Source organism: Alligator mississippiensis, chromosome 1, assembly GCF_030867095.1.
Source record: "Alligator mississippiensis isolate rAllMis1 chromosome 1, rAllMis1, whole genome shotgun sequence".
NCBI lineage: Eukaryota > Metazoa > Chordata > Crocodylia > Alligatoridae > Alligator > Alligator mississippiensis.
The window spans coordinates 343,307,897-343,326,520 of NC_081824.1; the positions used below are offsets into that span (position 1 = coordinate 343,307,897).

Genomic DNA, 18,624 nt, shown 5'->3' on the forward strand with positions numbered 1-18,624 from the left:
CACCCCGTAGGAGCGCACAGGATGGGAGACAGACATACTCAAGGATGCAGACCTCCTAGACCCCAAGGAGAATGATATCCTCTGCCATCCCACAAGTCAGTTGACTGGAAGATAGGGAGCAATCTCTCATGGCAGGAACCTTTCTGATTTGATAGCTGATAGATATCAATTTAATACATCTTTTATTCTAAGTAGACAAAATAATTAACCCTAATATGATTAATAGATCTAGTTTTGAGCTTGTTAATTAAACTAGCTGAATTAAGTGCAAATATATTATCTCAGTGTGAGTATTCTGGTAACTCAAGCTGTAAGAACAAACTGCAAAATCTCTGGGGGCAAATACCCCACTTGTATTCTATGACCCAAGAATATAACATTTCAATCAAAATGGTTATGCATCATTTGTGACTAGCTGGAAAGATGATTTTGCATAGAAACTTACTTGAACTTCAAGCATAAGTCTCAAAGCAACTTTACTCATATCACTATGGATTCTTATTCAGCTATAAGGCTCACATTTACAAAAAAAAACCTGCTTATATCACTTAATATACATAGGCATTAATGTAAATAGTAAATCAGCTCTATCATTTAAGAAAAGAAAAACCCACCTGTAAAGCCATTGACATAGATGGCAACTCCACTAAAGATACCAGTTGAAGTTCCATCCTTTTGCTGCTGAATAACTGCATCTGAACAGAACTGGTCCTCTAGTTTCTTGACCTTTGCAGACATGTACCCTCCCTGTGATTGAAATAAATAGTTAAATATAAAATTGTTGATTTTGACTTTTTTATGATGCCTAGGTTAACTTTTAAAAAAGTAGAGTCATTTTCATATTTTCTTTAAAAATAGTGAGTATACATTTGGTATTCCTTCCTGAAATCCGTTTGGAGCCCTTGCAAAATTCTCACACAGCTTTTTCCAATCATGACTAATGCCTCCCATTTTTAACTCCTGCCAATAAAACATTAATACTGTGCTAGACAGGTAGCAGGGCGCTATTTCTTTTATATTCTTATTGTTCAAATGACTAATACAGGTACAGCCAAATTAATAAAGTGAAACAAAGTGAGCACCTACAATAATTGTGGGTCTATGTGTTCCAATGGCAAGGCAGACTCAACCCAATGACCTCCATGTATTCTCTTTTCCTACATACAGCTGATAAATAGTTCTGTGGTACAGACTCGTATAATGAAGGTTCCTTAGGCCTTGTTTACATGGGGAGGAGAACTTTTGCCAGAAGATACTCTAATGTTAGATGGCAGCCTTATTAAAGAAGACATCAAAGATTCAGCTCAACTTGAATTATGCAGCCTTGTTAGCAAGGAACAAAATATATTCTGGAAAGCAACAGCTATTAAAGAGATTGCAGGAGCCAGCAGAAACCATCTTTTTTCTCAGAGAAACGAGAAGGGTATGCTGCTGGCAGAGAAAGGCATCGCAGAACAGCCATGCATGTGCACAGGCTCAGTTTCAGGTCTGCTGGTAAAACTACATAGGATAAACAAGGCCTTAGTTATAGGAACACAGAAAGTAGACCTGGAAGGGACCTCAGAAGGTCACCTAGTTCAACCCCCTGCTCAAGGCAACATCATCCTGGATGACATCATTCCAGGCAATTGGCTGTCCAACCTGCTCTTGAAAATTTCCAGGGATAGAAAGTCCACAGCTACTCTGGGTGGCCTGTTGCAATGCTTGACTACCTTAATAGTCAGAAAGCTCCTTCCAATTGCCAAACTAAATTTCCTCCCCTGCAGCTTGAGGCCACTGCTCCCAGTCATGTCCTCTATAGCCACAGAGAAAAGCCCATTTCTACCCTCTCTATGAACTGCTCTTCAAGTATTTGAAGACTGTTATCAAATCTCCCCTCAATCTTCTCTTCTCCAGACTATAAAACCAAAGTTCTTTAATCTTGTGCTCATAAATCTATCTTCCCAGGTCCCTAATAATTTTTATCCCTCTATATTGGTTTCTTTACAAACTGTCCATATCTTGCCTGCAACCTGGGGCCCAAAACTGTACTCCAGGTGAGGCCTCACCAGTGCTGAACAAAGCAGAAGAATTGCTTCCCTTGATTTGTAAGCGACTCTCCTGTTCATATAACCCAGCATGCTATTGTTTTTTGGTTTGTTTGGGGTTTTTTGCAACAAGAGCACAATGTTGGCTCATATTCAGCTTATGGTCTACTGTAACCCCCAGGGTCCTTCTCTGCAGCACTGCAGCCTACCTAACCATTCCCCAGTCTGTATTCATGCATGCAGTTATTGTGTCCCAAGTGCAGGACTCTGCACTTGTCCTTGTTGAATCTCATATGATTGTGTGCTAACCATTTTCTCAGTTTATCCTGGTCATTCTGGATTCCAACCTTGCTCCCAGAGTCTGCAACTTCACCCAACTTGTTGTCAGCCACAAATTTCTTAAGCATGCACTCAATCCTATCATCAATGATTAATTAAATGATCATGCCCATATCTAAAGAATTTAGAATAAAAATAATCTTAAAAATGACTGAAAAAGAGCTAGAAAGTCTTGCCAAGGTCAAAAATTCTACTCCTTGTTCTGAAGCAATGAGAGATGATAACCTCTAAGCCTGTCAACGGTATAGGTCTAGATATTGCCCCTCCTAGGTGTCAGGAAGAAATGGGTGCAACAGACCAAACATTAATTCCTTTAGCACAGATTTAATTCTGTAGGCTGGATCTGAATCACATAGCTTCTTGCAAGCCGGATGACCCACCTATGTCAGTGGAGCAGAAGCTTGTCAGTGCATCTCTGGACTCAGAGAGTGAACACCAACACTTCTGCTCACCTCCCTTTTTCCCTGCCACTAATTTCAGTTACAAATAGAAACCCAAAACCCAAAATGTGTTGATGGGCAAGCAACAGCAATGTAAACCCCTGAGTTCCAAAGTTACACGAACCCAGCAGCTCTAGCAGTCAAGCTGACAAGCCCCCATAAGCCTCAATTTAACCTCTAGTGAGGAGCTAGTGGGATAGTCCTGATTTCACTAGATTGTTTTGGATTGATTTTAAACAGTAGACGTTTGAGGCTGCAGAAGGCTTTAGACTTACAAAAGGACTCAGGAAATGCAGATTAATAACGAAGTACAATTACTTGGGTAACTTTGCAAGCACTTTTGAAAAATCTATTGTTTTTTAAATAAATTTTAGCCTATGCCTCTTTCAAGTTGAGAAGAATTATTGATTCATAGAGTGTACCCCCACACTTACTATGCAACATTTCAGCTAGTGATGTAAGTATCATTTTTAAAAATTATCCATTTAACCTCCTCTAATTATATCAGTTAAATGACTAACTGATAACACAGCAGCTCCAACATGGCGAAGAGAGGAGGTAGTGGCAAGCTCCCACCCCACCAGCACCTGCAAATGAGCAGCCAATTGCTTAATTGACAAGTTATAATCCCCTCCCCCCACCTTTTCCTCTTTAACCTCATAGGCTATGGTACTAGTCCACCTCCCTCACTTCCTCCTGCTTGCCCTGCCACACCACTTTCTTTTTCCGCTGGACTGCATCCTGTACCAAACATTAAACAATTTAAACATTAAACAATTTAAACATTTAACTTTTCACACCCGTAATTTCAACCTCCCCTTTTTTTCTTAAACCAATACATGCATATATCCTTTTTCCTGAAAATCTTGTGGTTTAAACATACCCATGACCCCCAGCCATCATGATCGCCAGCTCGTTTCCTCCATCCACCCCGCCTCATACTGAAGGCTCTGCAAGAAGAAAAAATGTTTGATTGATTTGTTTTTAGTAAGATGACCAGAACCACTTCAATGATATTACACAGAGTGTTTTAGCGATTTGCTAGAAAACAAAAAGCAGCAAAAAATTCCAACTTCAAAATAAATAAAATGTCAAACAACCACTTCATTAGTTGAGTTGCTTTTTTCTGAAAATGAGTCCTCAGGGCCCCTACTATAGACTGTTCTAAATACAGTATTTTTTCTCTAAATACGGTATTTACTACAAAAATAGCTTAATACTTTTCAGTATGTGTAATTATTTACTAGATTTTTATTAGTAATACATGTCTTAAACATGACAGCCACAACCATTGCATAATACTGTTAATAATCTGTATGCTGCAGGATACAGGTTCATGTTTCCTGGCATCAGAACCTGGATTTGTATCTAATCTTAAAGAGATCCTAATACTTGTCAGTACATTGTGATGTGTGCGCTGCAGTACTTAAAAACAAACAGACAATACAAAGACATAATTTTCTATTCGGTGGAGTCTCCTGTTTAAAATTACTTCATTTGTCTTGCCCCTAGGTTTGCTTAGAAAAATCAAATTACAAAACAGGTCAAACTATCTTGCTGAGAGCAGCCCCTTCCTGGATTCTGGGCTGCACATAGCCCAAAAACATGACCTAATGGTGAGAAAGGCATGGTATGAACAAGAGAGAATTTCTTAGGCAGGCCTGTTGGTCACTGCATTCAAGTGATCCATATTTGTTAAAACAGGATCAATTTTGATCTTGAAATATTGATTAATGGTCCACTAAATGGCTGTAAGGTAATATAAGAGTCAAGGCCCTTACACTCAGATAGTAAAGGCAGGGCCCTGCTTATACACAGGCCTCGGAAGATGAAATACCATGACAGGCACCCTACCTTTTGTGTGCCAACATGAAATCTTTTATTCCTTTTGTCTCCACCTCCATGAAAAATCCCCACAGCTCTGGTTCATAGCTGAAGATAATATTTTTTCATCTTATTCTGCTTTTCATGAGAAAAGCCTCCATAAACTCCACTCCCTTGGACACCTATGATGCTACCTAGGTGACATAGCAGATTTCCACCACCCCATTTGTCAGGAAACTGTGTATGCCACTCTGAATGAACACAGTTCCCTTCAGTAAATAAACTCCACAAGCCTCAGCTACCAGACTGTTCTTCAGCTTGTGTAGTTTGCTACCTAAACTTCTTCCTCTCTGGATCCCCAATCGCAAACTTAAGTCCAGCCCTAATCCCTCATCCCAGTTGCTTCTGCCTGAACTCCTGCAAGTATACGAGGAAGGTACACTAACCTCCAATAAACTCACTACTGTGGGAAAAGCAGCAAAGCAAGGGACAGCCTACGTAACAGGGGAAGAGACTAAAACTGTCTGGCATCTCAGTCATGTCAAAATATGCAGCCATAGAACTGTAGAGTCCACAAGTGTCTGGTTGAGATGAAAGGAGTAGATCATACTTTGGAGATACCGTGTCAGGCTCTCTCTACTGAATTAAACACAATTTATATTTTCAATGTCTTTGCAACCATAAAAGGAAAGAGTTTTGCAAATGAAGTGCCTGGCTTTGAAGATCAAAGCTATGACAAAATACATAACTATGGAATCATACAATACATTGAATTCTGGGTAAAAATAGCCTCAATACAGGCATGACAACAAAACTGGTAATTTTTTGTACTGACCATGACTACTACAGGAGTCCAATGCAAAGCAAAAATATAAAGAGGTGATTGAAAATACTCATGATTTAGACCAGGGCTGTCAAAGATCTAGCCTCCAGTGCTAGCCCTGAGACTCAAGTTGACTTGCATGCTACACATGACGGGTGCTGGACAAGCCCAGAACACACCTGATCTGGGACCTGCCATGCACCTGCATGGGGCCAGCCCTGGACACCCTCCTCTTACCCTCCCTATGGTGGATCCTGTGCCATCTGCTCCAGAACATGCACTATCTTGGATTGGCCAGAGTTGGCTCTGGAAGGGGGAGGGAGGTGCCCATGGGTCTTTCTCATGCTGGATCCAGCACTCACTTTGGTCAGTCTGGGACCTGCTCTGCATGTGATGCCACTCTGGACTGACTGGAGCAGCTGCTGACTGCAGCTCATTTCCTGACCAGCCACAGCAGGCTCTAGATCCAGCATGCAACAGAGGGAAAGGGGGAGGAGGGAAAGATCCGTGGACCTGACCCACGCCACAGTATCAGCCCCATTGCCATTCATCCAGCCCTTGGACCAGTCCCATGCAACCCATCTGAACTGTGGTGTGGAGGAATTTGACATTTCTGGCTTAGAGGAAAATATTTTAGTTGCAAGAGTGAAATGGTTATATTAAGGGACCTAGAGAACCAAGGAAGTCTTCAACTGCCTGAACAAATCCTACTACAACCTCTGTACAGTGTTCCACAGGAGTACTACATAGTATATTTGTCAGCTTCCCAGCTTAGTCTCAGGACTATAAGAGAGAAGGCTAGGATGGGCCGAGTGGTATCAGGCAAAATAAGAGAGACCTATTACTTAACGAGGAGGCTGACCAGAAGGACTATCCAAAAGTGGCGCAAAGAAAAATGAACTGGCATGAAGAAACACAGCAATAAGATAAGTTTTGCCAGTCAAAAGATGGGGGACTGGTTTAGTTGATTTTTCATCCAAGCCAGAAAATTTCAACAGTATTGTTAAAACTTTGGAATTTACTGGGAATAACATGATTTGGTGCTCACACCAAAAGCTTTCATAACCAGAAAGAGATATTCTTCCTCACAATGTCTTACAGCCTAGGACAGTGATTCTCAAACTAGGGGCTGCAACACAAATGGGCTTACCCTGTGGATATTTAACAGTACAAGTTAAATTAAAAGTGGGATCATGAGCTTGGAAAGAGTGATAATCCACCGACTGAACAGCTTTCAGAACCCGTATCAATTAAAGTTTCACGTGACTTGTAAGGATAAATATTCATCCATTTTATTGGTAGGATAAACAAGGCTCATATGATTTCTCTTTCAGAGAGCAATAGAACTAGAACTTCAGGTCCCCAACACAGTAGTTCTCAACCTTTTTAGACTCGAGGTAACGGTCATTAGACTCAAGGCCCCCCTCAGAAAATGCCAGATCTTAGTTTTCACTCATTTTTGAAGTACAGAAAAATAATAGAGCAATTTTTCTATTGCAAAGACCTCAGAAAGACCACAAATGATCCAAACACTTATAATACTGTCATTACTATTTGAATAATTCCTTGGGAATCACATGTACACACCTAACACTGCTAACTAGCATGGCATCCCACAGCACCTGTGAAAGGATCTCAAGGCACCTGACAATGCCACAGCACCCTGCTTGAGAATAATTGTTCTAACAGGTCCAAGCCTCACCCACCTTGCCCCCAAACCTTTCTAAAGTGTGCCAAATTAGGTACTTCTGTAACTGATACTAGCATACTTTGGTTTCCTAGTGGTTAGACCACATACAGACCCGTAAGACGCTGCTACTGTTTTGATGACATTTATTTTTTTAGCTAGCAGTAGCTCATTTTTATAGTAGAGGTCTTAAGTTCACAAATTGATGTTACATTCAGCCATGCAGTTCACAAACTCCTGAACACACATGCTTCCCAAGCCAGAACTAAATCCAAGACATTAAAAATGCCTCACAGATACTTATCAAGTCCAGTAATAAAGTAGATGTTCTATCTCCCTGTACAGTTCACAGAAGATAACATTGTACTTGACAACTCTCACCTCCAAAGCAGAAGAACTATGTACTGTGGATTCAAACCCTGCTGACAATAAAGGCCATGTAATAAATGTTGGAGTTTATGTTGTAAAACAAAGTATACAGAAGCAAACCTGGATGCTGCTTTAATATTTGTTTTAGCATTGCACTGTGTGCATTTTGGTTAACAAAAGCTGTTTCTTCGTGAACAGAAGGGGATGACACTCAACTGTAGAGCTTAAGATAGAGCAATATATGGAAAAATATGACTGCTGTCCTGAGTGGATGATACCATCTAAAGATAACAGAACTTGATTTAATTAATCTCTTTTGAATGGAAGCCTCATTCCTAAAGATGTAACATTAGCATTTACTAAAATGTGGATGCCTCAAGGTGTTCCTAAAATGAGCTATAAAGCCTTGCCCATAAGTAACCACTTTGAATCCAGATCAGCTAATTGAAAGTAAAAGATATTTTGTGATCTGCTTGAATTTTGCAGATTTCTATTCCAGCTCCTACATCAAACCAACCGTGATGTCTGGCACTATGCTGCAAATTACTGAGGTAAACACTGAGGTAAGGATTAGCTCTTATGAGTTTTCACAACAAAGTCCAGTGGTGCCCAACCTTTTGGGCCCCCAAGCCATATGAGCAATGCCAGCTTGGTCCATGGGCCAGATCTAGTCTGTGAACACAATCCCTCTGCATGTGGTTTGGAAATTCGACAGCAGGGGAGCAGCAGGAGTGTTAATTGCCACTGCTCCCTCACCACCAAATTTCTGGACCAACGGGCTGGATGACATGGCCAGAAACGAGTCAGCAATGTATGGAGGAGGTGTTTAGCAAAGGAAATAATAATAATAATAATAATAAATAATAATAATTATAATAAATCAGACTAGTAATATCATAGAAAAATCCCAGAGGTTTTACTTGGTCCCCATTTTTTTATTTTTATAATTTGAGAAATGTTAGTGTTGATAACACTGCTTTATGAAAAAATAAACTGTAATTTGATTACCTGATACTACTGTGAAGTAGCTTGATTAGATTTTATGAGGGAAACAATCTCTAACATGGTCAGTCATTTATAACTGCAAGCAGTTGTTGATACAAGGCTATCTAGACAGTTTTAATTTGCAAGTCAATCCTTGACTATGATATTTTAAACACTTTTGTGTAAAAATGACACAAAATTACTTTGCAAACACTCTTTGTTTTTCAGCAGCACAATACACCCTGGTGCATGTCCATCCTCTTTTCGAGAAAAAAAGTTCAACAGCCTGAATCAGCTATAGACATGCAACAGTAAGACCACCATAACCAACAAGGAAGTAAGCTAAGAAATACAAGCACTTTAGATGTAAAGCAGTTGGCAAAATTAATGAAGAGTTGAATATCCACGACTTTGTGTAATAAACATGAAATGTTATGTAACATGCATAAAGCATGAGAGAATCCAAGTCCTTCAGAATTAATTCCCTATACACAGATGGCTATCCTACTGCTCATATGAAATGCATCACAGCAAAATAGCAAAACAAAAAAACCTCTCCCATCCCCACCCCAAAAGCATTAATACACTGCTTCAAATGAATGTAAATGGATCACTGTATAACAGGGGTAGGCAACATTTTTTTGGCTGGACTACCGAAAAACCCACAATGCCTACCTTAGAAGGTATAGGAGTGCCGGCATGCCAGAAAAACAAAATGAAGGCAGGGGTGCATGGCAGGATGCCCTGCTTGTGCCCCTTGCCCTCCACCCAACACCCCTGCCCCTCAGCTCTGCTCGTACCCCTGCTGCCCCTGTCTCCCAGGCCTGTGGCCCCTTGCCCCCCAGCCCAGGCTCCGTGGCTATTGGCAGTTGCCCAGAACCTGGACCAGCTGCAGCCAGGAGGCTGCAAACAGCTGCTGCCTTCCCACCCCAGCCATGGCCCTAGCTGCCTCCCACACCCGGCCTCCGGGGAAGCAGCAGATACTTTGGGCTCCAAGGAGGCAGCAGATACCAGCGATGCTCCCCACTGTGCTGCCCTCACACATGCTGCACTCCCAGCTCTGCTGCCCTCCCCTGGGCCCTCCCAAGCACAGCATGTGCAACCCAGAGTGGCAGCGCACAGAGGGACTGCACAGGGAAGCTGCCTGCTGCTGCAAGCTCCGCACTACTGAGGTCACACTTCCCATGTGCATGGGAGCACTGTGGGCAGTACACAGGGTTGAGCCCCTCGCTGCTGCCCCCACCTGCAGGGTAAATGTGGCCAGGGCATCAGGGAGCTTGGAGTGACAGGCAGCTTTCTGCATCCCCCGCTGTGTCCTGCCACGCCAGGTTTCACACGTTGCTAAGCAGAAGCAGCAGCAGGGGCAGCACAGTGGGGAGCATTGCTGGTATCTGCTGTCTCCCCGGAGCCCAGGGCTGGATCTGGGGCTGGGAGGCAACAGCTGTTTGTAGCCTCCCGCCTGCAGGCAGCCCAGGTTCTGGGTAGCTGCTGATAGCCATGGAGCCCGGGTTGCTTGCAGCAGGCCTTCCATCCTCCCAGCCAGCTGCTGGGAGCAGCCCAGGCTCCATGGCTATCAGCAGCTACTACGAACCTGGGCTGGCTGCAGCTAGGAGGCTGCAAACAACTGCTGCCTCCCCGCCCTGGCCATCTCCCAGCCCTGGGCTCCGGGAAGACAGGTGACGGCACTGCGCCTGTTGAGGCTGGGGCTGTGGGCAGCGTGGGGCTGGGCTGTGGGGCCAGAGCCACCCAGCGGCATGGGGCTGGAGCAGGGGCCCATGGGCAACAGGGCTGGAGCCTGGCCGTGGGCAGCATGGGGCTGCGGCTGGATCTGGGACCAAGGCCCACTGGCAGCACAGGGCTGGGGCTGCAGCCGGGCTGTTGCTAGCACCAGGATGGGGCCAGCGGCAGCACCAGGCTGAGGCCGGGGCCAAGCAGGGCTGGAGCCCGTGGCAGTGATAGTGCCAGCTAGCACTGAGCCCGTGCTTTCAGCAGCACCGGGATGGGGCTGGGTCCTGCGCAGGTCCATGGCCCAGCCCCATCCCGACGCTGCCGACGGTCCCGACCTGGCAGTGGTACTGTGCTGGGGCCCGCGGCGGTGGCGAGGGCTGCGGCTAGGCCCGCCGGCAGCTGTCACCACCGCTGCAGCTGGAGGTTGGGCCCAGCAGGCGCTGGCTGGCTGCTGGGCTCATCCCGGTGCTCCAGACATCCGCGGCACTGGGCTGGGGTGGGAGGTGGAGGCCCAGCCCAGCAGCAGCACATGGCTGGGGCCGGGCCTGCCAGCAATACCTAAGTGGGGCCCCGGCCTCATCCTGGTGGTGCCGTCTGCCCCAACCCATTAGTGGAAGTGAAGGTGCCAGCCAGGACCGGGCCCACCAGCAGCACCGAAATGGACCCAGGCCCCAACCTTATCCTGGCACTGCAGATGGCCCTGGCCCAGCATATGGCTGGGTACCGCCGGCAGCACCAGGATGGGACTCCAGCCCCAGCCTCATCCCGGTGCTGCTGATTGCCCCAGCCCAGCAGCACCAGCATGGGGCCGGGCCTGGGCCTGCTGGTGGCAGTGGCGCTGGCCAGGCCCACCAGCAGCACATGGCAAAGCCTGCTAGCAGCACCAGGATGGGGCCGGGGCCTGCGCAGGCCCACAGGCCTGGGCCCAAGCCTCATCCCAGTGCTGCCGATGGCCCTGGCCCAGTGGCGGTGGTGGTGCCAGCCAGGCCCACCAGCAGCACATGGCCGGGGCTGTCTGTAGTGCCGAGACGGGTCCAGGGCCCATGAAGGTCCGTGGCCCTGGCCCCATCCCAATGCTGCTGACGGCCCTGGCCCAGTGCTGGTACTGGGCCAGGACCCGCAGCAGCAATGGTGCCAGCTGGGGCTGGGCCTGCTGGCAACACGTGGCCGGGCCTGGGGCCCGCAGAAGCAGTGTTGCCACCTGGGGCCTGCCGGTGGCATGTGGCCAGCAGCACAGGGTTGGGGCCAGGGGCTCTTACCTGGCCAATAAAAAGCATGCCACATGCCACACTGGGCATGCGTGCCATAGGTTGCCAACCCCTGGTGTATAAGAGCCATCATCACCAAAAACAATTTCAATCACAGAAATTGAAATTCTTAGTAATATGAAGTCTAACGTGGCCTTTATCAAAACTATGTTACCTTCAAGGAATAAACACTTTATATGCAAGAAACTGCAGTCTTACCATGTCCCAAATGAATACTGAGAACTACATTCATGACTTCATTTGCTGATGGATCCACAGATAGGTCTACTGATGAACAAGTATCTGCATATATCAGAGCTGTTACTTTTACACTATGCACTTGAAACTGGAAACAGCTGATCATGACATAATTCCTAAAGGTGCTTAATTAGCGTGAGCATCAATACAGAAGAGCTCAAGTTGACCTGAAGTTATCTGCTGCAGCACTAAATGAAGGCTACTCAAATCTTATGTAAACCGTATTTAGACAAGATATTTATTTTGTTGTTGTGTGGGACATCTGAAGTACCAGCAGGCAAGACTCATCCAGAGATTAAATGCCTCCCTATACTCTAGGTATGCCAAGTGATCACCAAAATCAGCTTACAAATTTGTCACAACTGTAGATGTTTAAAACACTTAGCTTTCTTCTGTTCCAACATCATTTCTGTATTCTTTGGTTTTTCTTCCTTCTCTTTGAATTGAGTATCCCAAGTAGCTTATCCCAGAAATTTCATTTGCTACTTTCAGTTCAATTAATTCAGAGGTGAATTTAAAGTGTGTTTGCTTCTTTGAGGCTAGAATGTGTAGATAGTTGTTTTGGGTTTTTTGCTAGAACATTACAGCAGACTGCAGGTGATTCATTTAATTAGTCCCCTGAGTATTTATATTCTTTTGGGACTCTGCCAGGACTACTCTCTGTATGCCGAACTTTGAGGTACCTGGTCAAAAGCAGAATTCACAAACCTGAGTGATGTATCTAAGTTAGTAACAGAGTAAGTGGGAAAGACTGGGGCCTAGGATTGGGATTCACAACTGCCACATTTTGAGCAAAACTATGCCTAAAACCATCCAATGAGAAATGCTGAAGAAAGGGATTTATCAAGTTCTCTTTCCCCCCTAAACCTGGGCATCAGATAGGTTGCAGATAATGAGATTTGCATTCTGAAAACCCCTCTTGATTAGATATTTAGGCATCAAAGTCCTCTCTTTACATATAGTTAACTGTCTTTGCAAAGACAGGAGTAGGAGGAGGTGGAATCAGCCATGATGCACAGCCTTTATCCATGGTTCTAATGGTTATTACCCCTGACCAGAAGATAGGAAACCTGGAATCTATGCTCTTGTCAAACACCTACACCTCTAATCACCAGACTAAAGGCTAGGCTGGGATGGGAGAAGGTGCCCAAGAATCCTAGGCTGTTAGGCATGAGCAAGAGAAGGAGGGTTAGATTGCAGTCCGGGTCTTGGGTAATTTAATATATTTTTCTTGGATCTAACTCTTCCAAAAACATTAGATCTCTAAGCTTACTTTGAAATTTTAAGTTACCCCTCCAATTTTATAGCATCATCGTCTTCTCCTAATACGTGGAAATTATTTCTAGTCATCTTCACTTCTAGATTTGAATGAAGTGATGTGCAGAGGGGCAAAGTCCCCTGAGACTATACTGTGAGCTGTCTCTGTTTTGAATAACTTTACTCTAAGTTCTTTGGAGAAAGCAGGGCTCCTAAAATGTTAAAGTTTTTAAATGAGACTTGGCCTGGAATGGGTTTAAGGTGTCATCTTTGAGAATTATGTTTAAAACATGATCCAAAGCACAGTTTGGAATCTTTGCCTGTGCAGACAGCTTAACGTAGAAAGGTCCGATATTATAAATGGCCATCCCACAGTTAAAGCACACAACTTGCAGCTCTCTTAGATGCCATTTTTTAATGCTGCTTCCAACTACGTACATTATTTCTTCTTATTCCTTCAAAATCATCACTTTCCTCAACATGTCCATATTTTTAAACAACTCCTGATTTGCCTTCTAAAGGCAAACAATTCCTAGCAGACAAAAATGTATATTCCTAGTCAGTCTTTTAAAAATATATATAAAAAGGGAGAAAAAACATTATGCTAGTATGGTCAAATTCTTTCTCCCTTCCTGTATGAAAGAAAAAAGGGGCTCAGGAGTTTTTCCTGAAGCTGTACTTGGCAGCCTTTTTCATTAGAAGGGACCTGACAAACTAGTAGTGCTCAACAAGAGACCTAAATACCTGAAAAGGCCATAACCAAATATGCTTCTTCAAGGCAAAATTCATTCCTCATAGCCACCCAAGGAGGGAAAGTTGTGCAAGCATGTAAATCAATTTTAGAATCCATCTTATCCACCCTGAGTAAGAATTTATGTACTCCCTAGACAAGCTCCCTTAGCCAACCACACCACTAATACATGCTACAATAAAACTAAATAAGAACAGAGGGAAAAAATAAGACAATTTGTAGGAAGAGAGAGAAAGGAGATTTGTTAGGGGGGCACTGATAAAGATTTTCTTGACTGATATCAATGGCTGATTATTAACCAGCCATATTGGTCAATACCAATCCAATAGCTGATTTACAGGAATGCAGCTGTGGGAAGGGGTGGAGCGGGGAAGGAGGGGGTGGAGGGGGGAGGAGAAGGGGTGTGAGGGAGGGAGCAGGGTAGGGGATGCCCAGTTAGGACAGCGTATGCAACCCCGGGAGCAGGACGGAGCTGCAGGTCGTTTGTCCGGGGGGCATGTGCCCCCACCAGATCTATGCACGCAGCAAGGGCAGACTGTCTACTGCAGACTTGGGGCCAGGGGCTGCACTGGCCTCCTCCTGGCAGGAGTGGCTGGGCCGGTCTGTGCTTGGGTTCAGCAGGCGGCGGTGGCAGCGCTGGGAGGGGTGACTATAGCCCACCCGATAACCACCCCTCCCAGCACCACTGCTGCCTCCCTCATCCCTGCCTGCCCCAAGTACAGCCCCCCTGCCAGGAGGAAGCCAACACAGCCTTTGGCCCCAAACCTGCAGTGGACAACCTGCTGCGCACATGCATGTGACATTTATTGGTGACTTTATTGACTACACTGGCCAAAAAAAGCCGATTGCCAATAATGTTAATTTTCTTTTTATCGGTGCCGATCTGATATGCCACTGATATACTGGTGCACCTCTAAGACTTATACATTGCTTTTTCTTCGGGGGTCATTGTGGACAGGCAGACCCATTTATCTTTGCAATCCTACATTGAGCAGAGAGATGGTAATTCTCACAAGCATGCTTTTCCCTCTAAAGAGCAATCACTCCTCAATTTTCACATAAACAAGAGTGGTTCTACCATAGTCATTTGAATGAAATATTTGTTCATCTCTACCTGGACAAATTGCTGACCTGAGTCCCTCTCAAAAGCATGAAGCCAACTAGATGACAGATGGAGTCTTAACCTGCATGGAGGTTCATGGATGAACAATTAACCACTAAAAAAAAAAAAAAAAATCTCACTTAACTCTTCCCAGGAGACTGCAAATATCAAGGTGAACAAGATAAACTCAACAGCAGATCCTAGTCTGACTTTGTGTTCATATGGCACTGCTTTCAAGTTTTGGCATTCAACACAGTCTGCCTGTGTCTGTACAAGCATTCTGTCAATGTGCCTGATGCAGTACTTTTCCCTGAGTCATTATTTGCTGCCTTCCCAAGATTTGCTGTAATTTCTTTTCCTCCGTAAATCATGGAGCTGAAATGGCAGTGGCTGAATTCAGGCAACCAAGACACAGGACTACTGTCCAATATCTTCACACCTTCAGCTGTGACTGACCAAATTACCAGTTAATAGGAGCACGGACAGAAGAGAAACACAAAAACCAAACGAGTGTAGTTAACCCTCCTTTATTATGTCAAAACTTTCTTTGTGAAAGCGGTCTGCTCTTGCGCAGACAGGCTCAGGACTGTGGCCTCTCTTAAGTATCAAATTAGACACTCAAAGATTCCAGCTGGCAAGTGAATTCCACAAACTCACCACATTTTAGCTTTATCAGAACTACATACTGATTTAGTGACCCTCAACATGACTGCAGCCTGTTTCAGCCACTGTTACCTTACAGAACACAGACATTTCATCAGTAAAAGATTTCAAACTAATACACTAAGCTTCTGGTACCCCTCAGATAGCTCTAAGAGTCACAATTTACAACTCCAAAGCAATGATGCTCAATAAGCTGTCAAAACACAAGCACATGAAGAATGGATATTTTTTCCTCACCTATGATTTTCCATTTCTTTCTCCTGAAGGCACCCAAAAGAGGAGGACTTGATCATTCTCCTCTACAATGACACACTATCCTGTATTTGAGGGGTCTGTGCCATGCCTGTCACCATGCATCACCATTTTAAGTTGTTTGCATTCTTCCTGATGACAGTAGTATTTTCACATATATTGCTTGCTTTTCAGAATGAAGAAGATAGTTATGCTGAAGTAGAAGAGCAATGTAAAACTTGTCTCAAAAGAAAAGTACCACAAGCGTATTACATTTATGCAGTCCCCCTGCCCATCAAAACCATTATTTTTTTCTCTCTACCAAGTTTAAAAATTACCCCATCACTTTCAAGGCCCTGAACAATTCCAGGGCTGTTCTTTTTCCCCTGTTCTCCTTTTCCTCTTCCAGTATTTCTTCTTTTTCTGCTCCCAGATGAATGTCCAAAAGTACTGCAGGAGCAATCTGAATTATATTCGCTTAATGAAGAATTTCCAGCACTGGGAGTTTTAATTCCACCACTATATACATACTAACTAGCCCAAACTACTGGTATAGGCATGAGGAGTTCTCAGAAAACACACACCTCTGTACTTTGTTTTTTTAGCTGCAAATACCCAACACAAGAAAAAACTGATTAAAAGAAAAACAATTCTTCTTAGCAGACAAGTAATACCTAACAAAGACTAATGATAACAAGTATGGCAGGATCAAATACTTCTTTGTTTCCAAGGCTACATGCTTAGGACATGCTCTTAAAAAAAAGATGCATGGCCTGTGGGCAGTTTGGCTGCCAATTAAAAGGAAGTTTTTATACTTGTTTATTGAACTAATTCTTTGTCCTCTACTTGCTGGAACAGGTAGTAGCAAGATAAACACTGGTGAGATACTGTACCAGACAGGTAAGGTAAATTAGCCGAAAGTGTACCATGCTTTCACTGATCAGCAGGGAGGAAAATGAATACACCACACCCAGAAAGATGGGTCTATGCTACTTCTGATTAGTTAAGATCAGGTAAGAAAAAGCGACTTACTGAACAATCCCTGGAAAACAAATGATCTATACATGTAAAACAAAACAATTTACTACTAAGGTTCAAACTTATGAAAGTATTTGGGTGACTAACTTTCGCAGCTCTAAGACAGACACGGGCAAAATTAGTCAAGAACCTTCAATTATTCACGCGCCAGGAACAAGACAGGAATCTGCAATGAGTCTCCCAACACTGTCCTCTCAACGACCTCCAGTTTGCTAAAGGTGGAATTAGTCCCCCACCAGGTAAGAGATTCATGCCAGAGAAAGAAAGAAAGAGGTAAGACTGAAAACACAACAGGCCACATAACACGGCACTAGGGACAAGACAGCCAAGCACAGCTCTACAGAGAATTTGGAGGTGCCTGTTAACTACCTTGTGGACCCTTACGAGCCCCATCACCAAAACAGGGCTGCCTCTACTGCCATTGGGTAGGGATCCCAGTCTCCAAGCACCTGGCAAGAGAGTCTACTGGGACCACCAACACCAGGGTGCCTATTCCTGGTAAGTAAGCTGGGGCTTGTGGCTCCCCGCAACTAACCACTTATGGGCAAGCTCTCAAAAAATCAGGTGGGGGGGGGGAGGGTGATGAAAAACAACTTGCCTCTCCTGTGTCTCCTACTACCTACCTGTACCTCGGGCAGCCTGGGGGGGCCTGAAACCAAGGGGGGGGGGTCCAGCAGCAAGGGGGGGGCTGACAAATCCCCCAAACACCCCCCAATCCCAGGGTAACAACCCCCCGTGCGGGCTCTGGCTCCCGCAGCCCAGCCCAGGCCAGGCCAGAGGCCGGGCCAGCTGCGGGAGGGGAGTCGAGTCAGGAAGTGCGTCTACCTCCAAGGGGAGGGGGGGGGCAGGGCGGGCCCTTACATAACCCCGCGCGGCCCCTCCCCCACGGCGCGAGGCGGCCCCAGGGGGAGGGGGGGGGTCCAGGCCCTAGCAGCCGCCCCTCGCGCCAGAGGCGGCAGTTGGGGCCCGGGCCGCGAGACGGCGCCTCACCTTCTGTCGCGTGCCCCGCGGTCATTCCCGGCCTGCGCGCCCGGGCCGGGCCGTGCGGGAGCCTCACATCGCGCTGCGCGCGGCCGCCGCCTCGCCTCACCTCACAGCCGCCGCCCCTCCCCCGCTCGGCGCCCCCGGCCCCACCCCCCGCCCTTCCTGCGACCGCGTCACGGGAACGTCTGGCGCCGCCAACCGCCGCGCGGGCCTCGCACCGCCCCTCCCCCCCCCCGGGCGCCCCCTAGCGGCGCGCGTGCTGCTGCGTCAACCGCCGCCGGGGGGGGGGGGCGCTCCGAGCACGTGACGTCTGGAAGTGGCGGGAAAGAGTGGGGGGGGGCCAAGCCCCCTGGCGGCGGGGGCACTGCACCAAGTGTGAGGCGGCGGTTCCTCTGGGCGCTGCAGGGGCCGCAGCTCCCCAGCCTGTTCAGTGCGGCGACAGGAAAACAAACCGCCAGACCCACGTGCCCCTCTGCCTCGCTATTCGCAGCCCGCACGTCTGTGACAAACCGGGCGGGGCGGGACGGGGCGGGGCGTACGAGCCCCCTCCTCCGGCCGGGTGCGGGGCCCTGGGCGCGGTGGGGGCTGCTGCAGAGCCCCCCTCCCTGATCTTGCGGGCGGCGGGGGTGCCTCGCCTTGCTGTACTCAGGCGCCAGACGCACCTTTGCGGCCTGAGGAGGGCGTGTCATGTCCCCGGTTGGTCCGTAAAGGCGCCTCCAGGCTGAGGCGGGAACTTCGGCATCCCTGTGCCCGGCCTCCGCGCGCCCTCGGGGCCTTCCGGGGTGAAGAGGAGGGCAGGGGCGATAGGCGCCTTTATAGACTGACTGAATACGAGAGATCAAGCCCAGTTATTTTCTTATTCATGTTTGTTT

At 46.3% G+C, this 18,624-nt stretch overlaps 1 protein-coding gene across 5 annotated transcripts in view; it reads right to left on the bottom strand.

Moving 5' to 3' along the window:
• REV1 (REV1 DNA directed polymerase) overlaps positions 1-17,872 on the bottom strand; it is a 75,680-nt gene extending 57,808 nt beyond the window's left edge. For 2 of the 5 annotated variants that reach the window (XM_014600400.3, XM_006277678.4), the window contains exons 1-4: positions 16,069-17,143; positions 15,737-15,944; positions 3,690-3,756; positions 615-747 (exon numbers count right to left, since the gene is read on the bottom strand). In XM_014600400.3, coding sequence (XP_014455886.1) covers positions 615-747; positions 3,690-3,756; positions 15,737-15,792 — 256 coding nt within the window. In that variant the 5' untranslated portion in view covers positions 15,793-15,944; positions 16,069-17,143. Of the gene's footprint in view, positions 1-614; positions 748-3,689; positions 3,757-15,736; positions 15,945-16,068; positions 17,146-17,391; positions 17,571-17,758 lie in introns of those variants that run through there. The other 3 variants (XM_006277679.4, XM_019485073.2, XM_019485074.2) reach the window with 3 other exon arrangements.
• Positions 17,873-18,624: the final 752 nt, after the last annotated feature.